A 15,000-nucleotide genomic window follows, 5' to 3' on the forward strand; every position below is an offset into this window, starting at 1 on the left:
ATATGAAAAGTATACGTTAATCAGTCAAGTGTATTTTCTTAGTGTCTTAATTTCTTTTAAAGGTAAAAATATGGTTATCAACTCTAACTTAACCCTATCCTTTAAAAAAAAATCATAAGTAAGTCCTTCCTTCACCTTCACCTCCACCTCCTTCACCTCCTCCTTCAGAAATTCTACTCGACGTACGATGTGTGGACAGGCATACGCACGGCCGTCACCCTCGCCCTCTTCTTCGTCTTCACCGTCACCGTCATTCTGTACAAGAGCAAGTGCAAGCCGCGCCGCAAGTATGAGCTGTACCCGAGCCTGGAGGACATGCCCGGGCGGCCGCTGGACTACTGCGACTACTGGTGTTCGAGCCCCGGCAGGTGGGTGGCAGGCGGGCACGAGGGAACACAAAGAAAGGACAAGCAGCAATAGATCTTTCTGGCTTGCATCGAATAAGCTGCAATGTTTGACCTTAAGTGAGGCGAGGCTGTGTGATAAAGGCAAAGGTTTAGAATTGTAAAGGTACACACACACACACACACACACACACACACACACACACACACACACACACACACACACACACACACACACACACACACACACACACACACACACACACACACACACACACACACACACATACGATACTTAAGGTAAGCTCTGGTGCTCATTAACTAAATTGCAGGTATATCAACAGGTGTGAGAGAGAGAGAGAGAGAGAGAGAGAGAGAGAGAGAGAGAGAGAGAGAGAGAGAGAGAGAGAGAGAGAGGGGGGATTACGGAGCGGCCAGACAATGATCGTTTACATGAGTGATGAGGTGTTGGGGTGATTCAGTGTGGAAAATATTCTTCATGCATTTCCAGAATTGTAACAGTGAGTGTAGAAGCTTCCCCTCTCATCCCTTCCTCTCTCCCTCCTCTGTACGTATGCATTACTAACCTCCCCTCTTCCCCCTTCTCTCTCTCTCTCTCTCTCTCTCTCTCTCTCTCTCTCTCTCTCTCTCTCTCTCTCTCTCTCTCTCTCTCTCTCTCTCTCTCTCTCTCTCTCTCTCTCTCTCTCTCTCTCTCTCTCTCTCTCTCTCTCTCTCTCTCTCTCTCTCTCTCTCTCTCTCTCTCTCTCTCTCTCTCACACAGCCACGAGACGGGCCAGAAGTCCAGCCAGGTAGACTCTCTGGGGCAATGTTACAATCAAGGCAGAGTCAAGACGGGGTCGGCGCCCCTGCCCACGCAGCGCTCCGTCGGCTCCTACTCCAGCCTCAACAACTCCTTCAGGTGAGTCCCGGGCGCCGCCTGCCGCCCCCTACCCCTGGCATGTGTAGATTAATTAACATGTGTAAGTGTTCTTTGTTTAGCGGCGTTGTCAGGTAAACATTGCTTTGGGCGCGTCAGTGAGGGCGACGCCTCGTAGGTCGTTAATCAAGCAGTTTTCACCGTGTTTTGGACTTTAGTGTTGATTGCCGCTGTGTTGCAGTGTGAGGGCTTTAATTAGGCAGTTGTGAGAGTGTGGATACCTGGCGTGGTGCTCCTCCTGCCCGATGCCTCACCTGTCTCTCCCCCGCCCCCGCAGGGTGAAGAGTCTGCCCGGCAGCGTCATGAGGATCAACTGCTCCCGCAACTCTTCCTTCGAGAGGGACGACTCCCAGGCCACGGCCCACTCGGTGCGTGTGTGTGTGTGTGTGTGTGTGTGTGTGTGTGTGTGTGTGTGTGTGTGTGTGTGCGTGCGCTCGTGCGTGCGTGTTCGTGCGCGCGCGCCTGTGTGTGTGTGTGTGTGTGTGTGTGTGTGTGTGTGTGTGTGTGTGTGTGTGTGTGTGTGTGTGTGTGTGTGTGTCGCGATGGTGACGAGGCTCGCCCTCCACAGGTGCGGTCGGAGTTCCTGTCGGTGCCGGGCGTCAGGCTGCAGTCGACGGGGTCGAGCAGCGACGGCTACAGCGCCGGGTCGTCGCTACACGACTTGAGCGGCGAGATGACGCCCATGGCGCTGCTGGGCGTGCCGGGCCTGGGGCCGCGGGGCAACAAGCCGCTACTGCAGCTGGGCGGCATGGACTGGGACAGTGACCACGCCACCGCTGAGTGGGTGCAGACCATTGACATCAACGTGATCCAGCCCACGCCCAACATCTCGCCCTGCGGCTCCGTGCGCAGCGTGTCCGACAACTCAGAGCTAGCGCGGCTGCCGCTGCCGGGGCGCGGCCGCGCCGCCTCCCAGATGTCCCTGGACTCCCCGGACCTGGACAGTCGGTCCATCGGGTCAGATTCTGTGTTCCTTGAAGAATCGGGAGGCGAGATGTTCAGCAGCCGCTCGGAGAGCATGGACAGCGGCAGCCCCTCCCTGCTGGCCACGCCCCGCCAGGTAATCACTCCCTCCCCCCGCAGTGCGCGCCGCAAGATTCAGTCCTTCCGCCTCGGCATCAACACATCCTCCCTGCCGCTGCCACCCTCCCCCACGCCCATACCTTTGCGCGCCGTGGTGTCGGACGCCGCCGCGCGGCCCCGAGACCAGCGAAGTCGCCAGAAGCTGCTGCAGCGGCAGCGAGTGCATGAGGAACCTCTGGGAGGAATGGAGGTCGCGCCTAAGCGGGGACTGTCTCCCATGAGCTCCCTGGCCGTGCCCACCCTGGGTAGTCACCTGCGGGCCTCGTGCGAGCGCCTGGCGGCACACGCGGCCCTGCAGAGTGACCGGGACCACGCCAGCAGCAAGAGCTCCAGCCTGCTGGTGCCCTCGGCGTCAGGCAGCACTGAGGAGGAGCCCATGTGTGCCGTGTTTACCGTGCCCTCGCTACGCCGCTGCAACTCGGCCACGACGCCCGAGCAGCAGCAGGAAGTGGAAGGGTGGCGGGGGTCCGAGAGCGACCAGAACCCGGTGATGCGCCCGCGCAGACAGCGAGCAGAACCCAGTGATGCGACGCGCAGACAGCGCCAACAGCAGGCCGCGGGGGTCCAGCGAGTCCTCGAGTGGCTCCGACGACGCCAGTGAGTCTGTGTCCTTCCACCTGATGGTGCCGGCACTCAGCCTGGACCAGCCCAGCGCCAACACCAGCCGCGCCTCCTCCCCCGCCCTCTCCCCGGACAGCTCCCCCCCAACACCACCCCCCTCCCCCGGCACGACGCAACGCCCATCACGCCCCACCTCGTCTGCCTCGCAGTCCCCGCGGCACCTGCAGTCCCCGTTTTCCACCTCCTCCACGCCCTCCCCCACGCGGGGAAGGGGCGCCCGCAATAACTACCTGACAGTCGGGCCGTGGCAACGGGCTACTGGGTAACGGGCTGCATCCCGGGGGTGTAGGTGCGCGGCGCGGCGGCGTGGCGGGGGCGCGGCAACGGGCGGCGCGTGCTGCGGCGGCAAGTACAGCCAGTGCATGCCGCCCAGCCCCACCCTGCGTGATGTGCCCTCCCCGCCAGGCTCGCTGCCCCATCTACGCCGAGGAGATGGACCTGGAGGGCGAGTGGACCTTCCCGCCCGCGCCGCCCCCCTCGCCCTTCAAGGCGGGCCAGGCGCTCTACTTCCGCCAGGACTCCAGCTCCCCTTCCACCCTGCCGGGGCTCCCAGCACCTCTCCCGTCAGGACTCCAGCCCAACCTCGGCCGCGCTCCGCCGGCTACCACCTGCTTGTGTCAGGACTCCACGCCCTCCTCCCCGCAGCTGCGCCACCAGGACTCCTCCCCTACCCCGCCCGTAGGCAAGCCCCCCATTCAGCCGCGAGGGGCTCCTCCCCCCACTCCCCCCTGCTGCACCAAGTCCTCCCTCACCCGGGAAGACTCCTCTCTCCCCCCTCCTCCTCCTTCCCTTCCGAGATGAGGGATGACTCGCGCCATCCCTCCTCCTCCTCCACCTCCTCCTCCTCCTCGGTGATGGAGACTCCCTGCTAACGTTCGCTAATCGTGACTAGGACTCGGAAATGTAGTGACTCTTAGCTCAACCACAGGACTCGCTTGCGTCCGCCACACCCCCAAAGGGCGCCAAGCTGCTCGTGCCACAGTGTCCTACGCCACATGTCCTACGCGCCATAGACACAACCGTTTACTTGATGTATTAACTGTGCTAGATGTGTTGTATCGATCAGTCTATATAAAGCAAACCAAACGCTAAGTATGTAATATCGTTCGTTCATCTCCGTGAGGCAAGTACATAGTGCGGTATCTATTTTTTCTTAGTCCGCCTCTAAAATACTTTAGTTTTCTATGTTACGTTTTCTTCTAAATATATTCGGTGGTGTAACTCAATCAAACGGACCGAGAGGGGGAGGAGGGAGGAGGAGTTGGACGACGAGAGGAGGAGGAGGATATAAGTGACTCTTACTTGCGTACATACTTGAGTTGTCTCGTAAGTAGCGTACACGGTTCTCACTTTGTTTCCTCACACACAAGTAACACCACAGGCCTTGGACTAATGTGTTATGATAAACCTGTGACGGTCGCTCCCCCGCCCGCCACCCCGCTCACGTCACACTCACACCATCCCTCCCAAGACCTCTCTCAGCGCCCACGCCTCTCCCAACGGCCTCTCCCAACACTGACACCCTCCCACGTTCCATCCCACGCCCTCCCCCAACGTCCAAACCCTCCCATATACTCCCAGGCGCATCCTTTTTCAACTTCTCTCTCACCGCTCACTTCCTCCCACGGTCTCTCAACACCCACGCCCTCCCACGCCATCCCACGTCACCGGAGGCCTGCCACTGGCCTTTCAACTCATGCCCTTACGAATGCTTCCTGACCAGTGTCCTTCCCGGCGCCACCCACGGCTGCCTGAAGGAGAGCCCAAGCGATCCCGTGGGTGAGGTGAGGTCGAGATAGGTCACTGGTTCACTGGGGCGCCACGCTCCTGGTAAAGACAAATGGTACCCGCTTGCACACTCCTGTCTGTACCGAGTTCTCCTGGTTCCTGGCTCATATAGTTAAATTCAAGTGTTTTATGAGGGGAAAAATTGGTGATGATGATGGTGGTGGTGGGTAATGATGATTGTGAAGATGGTGGTGGTGATGGTTGTGATGATGATGAATATTATGATGATGATGATGAGAGCGTAACATGAGAGGCATTCACATTACTTACTGTCTTTCGTTACAGAAAAAAGTTAATGAAAGTGAAGTAGAATAATTTTGAAAAAAAAAAAAAAGATAACAAGGTAGATAATAAGGTAGATGAATTTGAGAATCGATTTTTAAACAGTCAATAATCATCAAGTAGAAAATAAAAAAAAAAAAAAGAAAGAAAAATCAGGTGGATGAATAATCAAATTTCCAACTTGCTCAAAAAAAAAAAAAAGCCTAACATGAAAAGAGAAATGAAAACAAATGAATAATGAACTTTGAAATTTGCTCAAACACCGACCAAACCTCATCTATCCCCCTTCCCCCTCCCCCTTTCCCCCTCCCTATCCCTCCCTCCCTCCCCTCCCTCCCCTCCACGGGATCGCAAGTAAACTAAAAGATTAATAAAAATACTCCCAAGATATGATATTCCTACAAGAACAAAAGTCATGTTGCTATTTCTTAACTGTGTCTTCTACGTGAAAGTAAAATTCATAAATAAAAAAAAAATTACGATAAAAAAAAAATTACCAGGAAATCAAAATACGAGGAGAGGAGGCCTAATTTTTTGGGTCCCCCTCCAAGGCCGCCAAGATTTTTTTATCCCTGAAGTGTTACTTATATCACTGAGACTCATTATAGAAGAAAATGAATATATATGTGGAAATAATAATAATAATAGTAATAATAAATATGAATTACGTTAACGTATTGAAAATTAAGAAATAAACCGGAAAATACTTGAAATGATAATAAATATATGTGTTATAAAGATATAAATATATATATTATAATAAAGAGAGTATGTTGTTTGTTAATTGACAGAGTTTAAAGTTAAACTACATACAATTTACGTTCTTGGAAATAGTGTGGAGTGGACGTTCCCTGAGCGTTTGAACGTTTGCTGGTGACAAGTGATTGGCTGCGCGATGGTCACGTGACGCAGGGAAGGCCCCGCGATTGGCAGTGACGTAAGTGGTGACGTCATCAAGCTCGGCCAATAGGATGCGTGCATGAGTCATTACAGAAGGAAGAGGATTTATATTTGTTTATAAACTTTATAAAGGAGGTGAAAAAAATATATATTGTTATGTGTTTGAATTGTTGCCTTGCTGTGTGTGTGTGTGTGTGTGTGTGTGTGTGTGTGTGTGTGTGTGTGTGTGTGTGTGTGTGTGTGTGTGTGTGTGTGTGTGTGCTACTTCTAAAACCATAGTTACTGAAAGAAAAATGGTGATGACGAAGAAGAACAAGGAGAATAAGAGAAATGATACAGATAATAATAACAACAACAACAACGACAACAACAACAACAACAACGACAACAGCAGCAGCAGCAAAGGAGAAGAATGTCATTTTCAACAACAACAGCAACAACAACAACGCTGACTCCCATTACACAAGTAAAGAGAGATGCGAACAACCTCTCTCTCTCTCTCTCTCCTCTCTCTCTCTCTCTCTCTCTCTCTCTCTCTCTCTCTCTCTCTCTCTCTCTCTCTCTCTCTCTCTCTCTCTCTCTCCTCTCTCCATAATGAGTTAATAATTATGCTAACAACTTTTTCCTTTCAACGTTCCAGCCTCCCTTTCCTCCTTCCTTCCTTATCTCTACCCCCTCCACCACCCCCCCTTCTCTCCATCCTCTATCACTCCCTCTCTCCCTTTCCTCCCACTCTTTCCTCCACCTCTCCATTCCCTCCCTTTGTCCACCTGACCTTCCTTCCTCCTCAAAACCTCTTTCCTGCTGCTTCTCCTTTTTCTTCCCTTTCATTTCTTGCTCCAAGTGCCCCTCTCTCTCTCTCTCTCTCTCTCCTCTCTCCTCTCTCTCTCTCTCTCTCTCTCTCCTTCTCTCTCTCTCTCTCTCTCTCTCTCTCTCTCTTCATCCACCTTTCCCTCTTCAGCCTCAGTACTTCTTGACCTTTCGTGACCTTTTTTGACCTGCGGCGTGATCTGTGGGTTGGTTTCCCTCTTAAGATAAAGTTACAGAGAGTATTTTCTTTACTTTTCTTCTTTTTTTCTTCTTTTTTTTCTGAGGGGAGGTATTGTTTTGAATGTAATCTTTATTGTTACCTGTATTGTGAAGTGGATATTGTTGGTGTTTTTGTTGTTTTTGTTGTTGTTGTTGTCATTTTTATTATTATTATTGTTTTTGTTGTTTTCTACCACTACTACTACTACTATTTTTACTACTACTACCACCACCATTACCATTCAATAGCATCATCTTATTCTTTGACCATCATTGTTACATACAGGTAAGGTTGTGAAGAATACTCAGAGAACAACGAGAACAACAGAAACTTCCTCATTACTTTACGTACCTATCAAGATATCCAAGACCTTGTATAATTCACCCTAAGGAACCGTGATGAGTCCACAGGTAAACGGTGAAGGAAGGAAGGGGAAAGAAGGAATTGAGAAATTGATAGAATAAAGCAAGATGTTTGGTGAATGGCGATTAGAGAAAGAGAGATCGTGTGTGTGTGTGTGTGCGTGTGTGTGTGCATCATCCTCAGTTTCACGTCGGACAGGTGTTGACGGGACATGATTGAGTGATGAAAACAATGGAAGTGAAGTACATAAGAACATAAGAACATAAGAAATAAGGGAAGCTGCAAAAAGCGACCAGGCTTACACGTGGCAGTCCCTGTATGAAATATACCTACTTAAAGTACAGTATCTGACACCGCGGCATTTCAAGGTATGCTTACTGGTATAATATATGTGAAAATTCCTGTCCGCATTTTTTAAACATGAGTCGTCTTTTCGCTACTGGTGCTGTTGAACATGCTGCGGGAAGTGTTTAATTTTTTTTGAAGGGTGTGTTTATATTTATAGTGATAGTTTGACAAGGATTCTACAATTTTTTAACTGGCTGTATTGGAAGTTATCATGGTTTTCAAAGAGGGATTTCGTAGTTCCAGTGATAGTTTAACGAGGATTTTTCATTTTTACAGTCTCTAGTGAAGCCTTTCGTGGTTTCTCAAGGTTGTTTTCTTTAAATATATGTTAATTCTACTACCAGTTTAACAAGGATTCTACACTTAAGAAGAAAAAGTGAATAAAGATGAAAAAGAAGAAGAAAGACGAAGAAAGGCAAGACGAAAATAAGAAGAGAAAGAGAATGAAGAAGAAAGTGAAAGAAATAAAGTCATATATCTTCAATTTTATGATGCTGAAGATAAACAAGTCCCATTTTCTCAGACTAAACAGAAAACGTAGGCCGTAAACAGCTCGAGTACTATATTATACCAAACCCTAAAAAATACCCGTTTTCTAATTAACCTAACGGGGGAGACTGAGGTAATTTATTCTTTATTATCTCAAATTATCCCTTCTGGCGGTTAAAATGTACAGTTATGAGGGACACACACACACACACACACACACACACACACACACGGTCAGTCAAGGTTAAGTTACTTTGTGTCAGGAATTCCCCGACAGAGAGAAGAGAGAGAGAGAGAGAGAGAGAGAGAGAGAGAGAGAGAGAGAGAGAGAGAGAAACACACAAATAGAATATGAACACCAGTACTCTCTCTCTCTCTCTCTCTCTCTCTCTCTCTCTCTCTCTCTCTCTCTCTCTCTCTCTCTCTCTCCTTATCACGTACCCAGCCCATTACCCAACATACCATTACAGTCTCATCACCCATCCCTTTCACTCATCAGTCAGCCCCTTCACTTCCCCCCCCTGCTGCACCTCTCTCGGATTCACCAGCACTTCATCTAGCACTACGAAAGATATACTAGCAATAAGCACTTAACTAGCATTCCTTAACCTAACCTAAGCATCTTAAGGGAGTCTAATAACACTTTTAGCACTTTCAGTCATCTCAACACGTCAATTTTCCGTTTTTTTTTTTATCTTTTTTTTTTATTTTATTTTTTTCCAACATTCTTCAGCATTTGTTTACTTCTTCCAGCCTCTTCCAGCCTCTCCCAGTCTCAGCCAACCAGTTCCAGTTGCTTCCAGTCTCTCCCTGTGTCTTCCAGCCTCTCTTAATCTTTCTCAGTCTCTCTCAGTCATTTCTACGTAGTCTCTCAGTCTCTCAGTCTCGCCCAGTTTCCTCTACCCTTTTTCCAGTCTTTTTCAGTAACTAAAATAATCTTTCAGTGTCTCTTGGTCTCCCAGTCTCTCCCAGTTCCTCCCAGCCTTTCCCTGTCTCTATCATCCTCTCTTTTAAGTCTCTTTTAGTCCCTTCCAGTCTTTCCTAGTCTTTCTTAGCACCTCCCCAGCCTCTCTCAGTACCTCCCAGCCTCTTCCAGTACCTCACAGCCTCTTCCAGTACCTCCCAGTCCTCTCCCAACTCTTCATAACATACTGGAAAGGGCCTCCTAGTCCGGGTCAAGAGGGGGTCAAGGCTCCCTCCGGACACACACACACACACACACACACACACACACACACACACACACACACACACACACACACAAACACACACACCCTCACACCATGCATCATTCCCAAAGAGATTCCGAGTGTTAAGATTTTGTTGCATGTATAAATAAGATTTTGTTTTTACGTCGTTTCTTTGTCTCTCTCTCTCTCTCTATCTCTCTCTCCCTCTTTTTTTTTTTTTTAATAGTAAGCAAGGTGAGGCGAGGTTAATGTTTCTTGTCTATCTCTCTGTGTGTCTGTCACTTTGATAAGATAATTCTTCATGAGGGTTTTTTTTTTTTTTTTCTCCCTTTCTTTTTTATTTCGTGTAGTCATCCCATAATTGTGAATGAAAATGTAGTCTCTCCACCTCTCTCTCTTTCTGGTCATTGCATTTTTTATTTATTTATCTTTTTTTTCTAGTTTTTTTTTATCGCGTCTTCCTGTTTTTTTTTTTTTTTCTCTCTCTCCTCGGTGTCTCCGTGCAAACAGTTCCCAGTGCTATGAAGGTCAACGGAGGATGACCCCGGCAGTGAAAAGGCTTAATTAAACGCTTCCTTCCCATATCACCGCAGAGGCCACGGAGGTGATCGCGGGAAAGTTCTCATGGGTATTTTGCCTGTTGATGGTGTAGAATACTTGTTAGACTATCACTGCAATCATGAAAGTATCCTTGAAAGCCTCAACAACTTCCACTACTGGTTGTTGAGAGATGGCGAGGTAGAACGCCAAAAAGTCTTAAACACAAGCCTAGGCTAGGGAGTTGGAAGGTTGAGGCAGCATCTGGTAGAAGAATAATACTACTTTTATGTTTATTTCTTTATTGTTCTGTAGAAGTCAAAATTTGTATCACAAAACCAATTAAAATTTATAAACATGTAGGAGACTGGAAACTATGTCACGAAAAACAAAAAAGAACATCAATCAAAGATCACGATAAAACCAAAACACGACTACATCCAGTTATAATACACAAACATACACATATTCACTAATCTACTTCGGTGAATAGGAAAAAAAAAAAAACACATACAAAAAAAAAAATAAAAGACATTCTAGACAAGTTATGAGAACCAGTAACTCAAATAAATAAATAAATAAATAAACAAACCTATAACTTTTCCACGTGAGTAAGGCGCAAGCTGGACAGACTCCCTAAAAGTGAATGACATAAATAAATTTAATAATAAAACAACAACGTGTGATATGTGTGGAGCAGAATATGAAATCTGAGACGTTTTCTGTTATGGTACCCTGAATACCAGGGAGAAAGAAGGAAAACTTTAAGATTTGCAGCAACTATATAGATAAGAAGAGGACATTATAGGGTTATAACCGTTTGAAAATAAATAAAGCATAAATTCTGGATAATAAGAAAAAGGAAAAGGAAACAAAAAAGAAGAAAAGAAGACCAAAACAGTGAAAAAGGATGCGTCATAAGTACCGTTTCAAAGACACCACTCCCAACCATCAACTCAACTCGGCGCAAGTCCGAGTGAAAACAAACGTACCACCCCTTAAATTTTTCCCTTGTGCAGTGTGTTTGAAGCAATGCCCGAGGACGAGACGCTGCGAGGAGGAACCTGGATCATTAAGGTAGCTGCAGACTTACTCTTATTGCTGTATGTTGAGAGGGAAAGGAATTATTGGTGTTTAATGAAGTAAGGGTGAGTGGCTAGGCTGGGTAAGGGACGCCCATGTTAGATGTTTGGGTAGTAATATTGTAATTATTTGTTTTAGCTTTGTTACTGTTGTTTTTTGAAGTGTTGGAGTGTAAATGTTTCGTGAGGGTTTTTAAAAAGAGAGAGAATTGTAATACCAGTAATTTTCTCCACACTTTTATTGCTTTAGTTGGTAACGGTGAGGGAAGACTTAACTCGTGAAAGTTTAGGACCAAACAAATTTAATAAAACCTTGGAAATATGACCAGTACGAAGCAGAGAGAGAGAGAGAGAGAGAGAGAGAGAGAGAGAGAGAGGCAGTCACGCATAGCAGCTGAGTAGCACAAAGTACCACATCCAAGGTCGCTTTTACTAAACATCTCTAAAATGACCTTGATAGAAAAACGAAAAAAAAAAAACGAACAAAAAATAACCTTAGCGGTATGAACATTTTTTTAAGGGTGACTTGTGGCTTTTAACGTGCCGGAAGACAAGTTTATACTGGTAATAGCCTGCTAGTAAATTAAACATGACTGAGTGTTTTGTGCCGGATTTTAATGCAGTAAATGGCTGTTTAAATTAAATGTAGTGATTATAGTTATTAACATTTACAGTTTTTTACCTATAATAATTCAGTTTAATGTATATTTTTTGGCACGGTTTATGTTTAACTTTGATTTTTGTGTGTGTTTTTTTTTGTGTGTGTGTGATTTAATTGGTTTTACTTTTACATTGTGTACTGTGGCGAGGACGTATCACTGTTTGTTTGTTTGTTTGTTTGTTCGCTTGCTAGCTTGACTGAAGTATCTGTTTTGTTTATGTGCTTGACTGAATTATGTTTTATGATCCAATGGCTGTTGTATTTTCAGTCTGTTTAATATGTTGTGGCTCGTCGTTGCTGGCTTGTTTGTGTGTTTGTTTGTCAGTTTGCTTGATTTGTGTGTGTGTGTGTGTGTGTGTGTGTGTGTGTGTGTGTGTGTGTGAGTGTGTGTGTGTGTGTGTGTGTGTTTAGTTTTAATTTATTTATTTACTAATTTTTTCTTTCTAATGTGATGTGGCTTGCCAATGTTTGTTCGCCTGTCTGTTTGTTTGCTAGGAAGTTAGGTGAGCTGTTGGCAGTGTTTGTTTGTTTGTTTGTTTGTTTGTTTAAGTGCATCATACATCACAGCTTTCGCAATCCTATTTATTTATTAGCTGGCTTATATCCGTTTATCTATCCTTTTATTTAAACTCAACTGCATTTTCTTCGTTAGTTCATTTTGTCTTTTGTTCATATATTATTTTGTTGTCTTTTCCTCATCGTTTAATCTTGGCAGCCGTGACCCCATTGATAGAGGAGGAATATCTCTCTCTCTCTCTCTCTCTCTCTCTCTCTCTCTCTCTCTCTCTCTCTCTCTTCTCTCTCTCTCTCTCTCTCTCTCTCTCTCTCTCTCTCTCTCGTGTTAAGTTGAAAAGGAAAACAAAGGGAAGGATAAGGAGGGAGGAAGGATAAGAGGGAGGGAATGAAGGAAGGAAAGAAGGAAGGAAGGAAGGAAGAAGGAAGGTTACATAAAAAAAAGAAACAAAGAAACAAGAACCTGAATTTGATATCTTCTTTTTCACCTTCCCTTCATTCCCTTCCTTCTCTCTCCTTCCCTCCTCTTCCTCACCTTGCTTCTCTGCCCCTCCCTCTCTCCCTTCTTCCCGCCTGTCCCTCTTTTTTTTTTTTTTTTTGTCTCCTCCTCTCCTCCTTCCCTCCATCCTTCAGTATAAGTGCAACTGAGAAATTATTCAAAATAGTAGAGAGAGAGAGAGAGAGAGAGAGAGAGAGAGAGAGAGAGAGAGAGAGAGAGAGAGACGTATTTTTTTATTCGTCTTCGTGACTTTAATATTGTTTTCTCTCTCTTCCTTCTTTCTCTAATTCTTCCTCTTCCTCCTTTCCTGCGTCTCTCCACCTTATCCATTACGAGGAAGAGGAGGAGGAGGAGGAGGAGGAGGAGGAGGAGGAGCTGCTGCTGCTACATGTCCATCACCATTTTCACTCAACGAAAAAGAAAATGGGTAAAGAAAATGAAAAGAAATCGAACTTTCTCATCCCATTTTCTTAGCAGCTCGTTTTCTATGTGAGATTTAGATGTGGGAGACTCTTATAACCTGCTTGAATTTTAAACTACCAAGAAATTAGCTTTTTTCCACTTACTATTAATAATTTTACTGAAAGGGGGAATCTTACCTGACTTTCTAGTTGAAGTTACAGGGATTTTTAAGGGCATTTTTACGCTTTGAGTGGTAGATTAACAAGATTTCAACATTATCAACTGGAGAAGCGCTCTTGAGAACCCGCCTGATCATCTCTGTGGCCTTTGAAAATAGCCATGGTGAGAGAGCAAGCCTGTTCAAAATACAGGCCTTAGATATACAGACAGATCCTCATTCTTAACATAAAGGCCTCAAGATTCTTCCCGCCTTGTTAGTTTTACCTTGTATGAGGCATAACTAGGGGAGAGATCACTAGGAAAACCTGGTCCACGTAAGGTCAACATGGGTCAAGGGTCAGCCCGGATGTCCCTCAACAAAAACTGGAGTCTATTGGGCATTATCTTGCCTCCAGCGGGGTGACCAGCATTTCAAGGGCGCCCGCTTCGTCAGGAGTGAGGGAGGAGTGGGAGAGGTGCTAGTGATGGGTTGAGAAAGGTAGAGAGAAAGAGCTAAGTGCAGGAAGGAGGGGAAGGGAAGATGATAGAAAAGGGAGAGATGGAGGAAATGAAAGTAACTGGAGGAGAGAGAGAGGAAGAGAGGAGGATAATAGTGATAGGAGGAAAGGTTTAGAGGAAAGTGATTGCAAAGAAGGAAGGGAAGGGGATGAAAGAGGAGAAGTGGAGGAAATGAAAGTGATTGGAGGAGAGATAGAGGGGAGAGGGAAAAGAAGGATGATAATGATAACTTGAGGAAGGGAAAGAGCAAAGTGAATGGGAGAAGGAAGGAGGAAAAGAAGATAGGAGAGGATAGGTGAAGGAAATGAAAATTATTGGAGGAAAGAGGGAGGGAAGAATACAGATGATAGTGGAGGAATGGAGAGAAGTGTGGAAGGGAAAGAAAATGATGGAATGAGAGAAGGAGGGAATAGAAGACGATAATAATGGAATGAAAAGAACTTACAGAGGTGATGGAAGGAAGGAAGGAAGGAATGAGAGAAGGAAAATAAGTGATGGAAGAATAAGGATAAATGAAATGAATAGAAAAAAATAGAGGGAAAAGAAGAAAGGGAAGAGAAAGAGATAATGAGAAATGGAATACGGGAAGAGAGGAACAGGGAGAAAGGAAGGAAGGAGAAAGAGATTGAAAGAAGAATAAATTTGAGGAATGAAAGTGAAGGGATGAAAAAAAAGAATAAGGGAACAAAGATTAAAGGGTGAAATGAAGAACAAAGCAGTAAATGAGGGAATAATGAGAAGCAGATGATGATGAAATGAGAAGAGAAAGGGAAGGATGAGGTAAGACAGGAAATAATTGATGAACGTGAGGGAAGAAGGAATTGCAATAACGGAGAGGAGAAAGGGAGAAATGAACACAAAAACAAAACAAAACAAAAAAAATGCTTGGGGAAAAAAATAGAAAAATGAAATGAGTAAATTAAAGAAAATGCCTCAATAATGAAAATGGTTAAATTAAAGAATGAATTAATTAACTGTGTGTAATTTTAGTAGCCAGGTGTAAATTAATTAGTAAATGTCTATAATTATTTTCAATTTCTTTACGGTTTTTTTTTATATTATTAGTTTATGTATTTATTTTTTCTTTTCATGTTTTCTTTGTTATTATTATTTTCCTCAGACTGAAAACTTATGTACGTAAAATATTTAGATTATTTTGATGAAATCTTGTCTATTCTCACTTTTTTTTTTTCACTTGTTGGATCAGGTACAAAAAAGTCTTGCTCATACTTATAATTTGCTGAGAGAGAGAG

General features: G+C 45.4%; 2 protein-coding genes and 1 long non-coding RNA gene across 14 annotated transcripts in view; all 3 read left to right on the plus strand.

Moving 5' to 3' along the window:
* The window catches only part of LOC135093766 (uncharacterized), a 101,603-nt gene extending 95,501 nt beyond the window's left edge, over positions 1–6,102 (plus strand). For all 12 annotated transcript variants that reach the window (XM_063993367.1, XM_063993361.1, XM_063993362.1 and 9 more), the window contains 4 exons: positions 169–368; positions 1,126–1,263; positions 1,559–1,649; positions 1,850–6,102. In XM_063993367.1, coding sequence (XP_063849437.1) covers positions 169–368; positions 1,126–1,263; positions 1,559–1,649; positions 1,850–2,965 — 1,545 coding nt within the window. In that variant the 3' untranslated portion in view covers positions 2,966–6,102. The remainder of the gene's footprint in view (positions 1–168; positions 369–1,125; positions 1,264–1,558; positions 1,650–1,849) is intronic.
* On the plus strand, positions 2,985–4,784 carry LOC135093467 (uncharacterized). The gene is made up of 3 exons (XM_063992746.1): positions 2,985–3,221; positions 3,391–3,667; positions 4,468–4,784. Exons 1-3 carry the CDS (start codon positions 2,985–2,987, stop codon positions 4,782–4,784), a joined length of 831 nt encoding a protein of 276 aa, XP_063848816.1.
* Positions 6,103–10,355: 4,253 nt separating the features above from the next.
* LOC135093622 (uncharacterized) overlaps positions 10,356–15,000 on the plus strand; it is a 132,536-nt gene continuing 127,891 nt past the window's right edge. Inside the window, exon 1 of the long non-coding RNA XR_010263434.1 lies at positions 10,356–10,989. This is a non-coding gene — a long non-coding RNA (uncharacterized LOC135093622). The remainder of the gene's footprint in view (positions 10,990–15,000) is intronic.

This window comes from Scylla paramamosain, chromosome 43, assembly GCF_035594125.1.
Source record: "Scylla paramamosain isolate STU-SP2022 chromosome 43, ASM3559412v1, whole genome shotgun sequence".
In the NCBI taxonomy this organism is placed as follows: Eukaryota; Metazoa; Arthropoda; class Malacostraca; order Decapoda; family Portunidae; genus Scylla; species Scylla paramamosain.

Bases quoted from the DNA above. Each gene is read 5' to 3' on its own strand.
- LOC135093467 (XM_063992746.1), top strand. From the start codon at position 2,985: ATGGTGCCGGCACTCAGCCTGGACCAGCCCAGCGCCAACACCAGCCGC. The intron at 3,222-3,390 runs GTCGGGCCGTGG...CCTCCCCGCCAG, and splicing joins CCCGCAATAACTACCTGACA to GCTCGCTGCCCCATCTACGC. The intron at 3,668-4,467 runs GCAAGCCCCCCA...GACCTCTCTCAG, and splicing joins CTCCCCTACCCCGCCCGTAG to CGCCCACGCCTCTCCCAACG.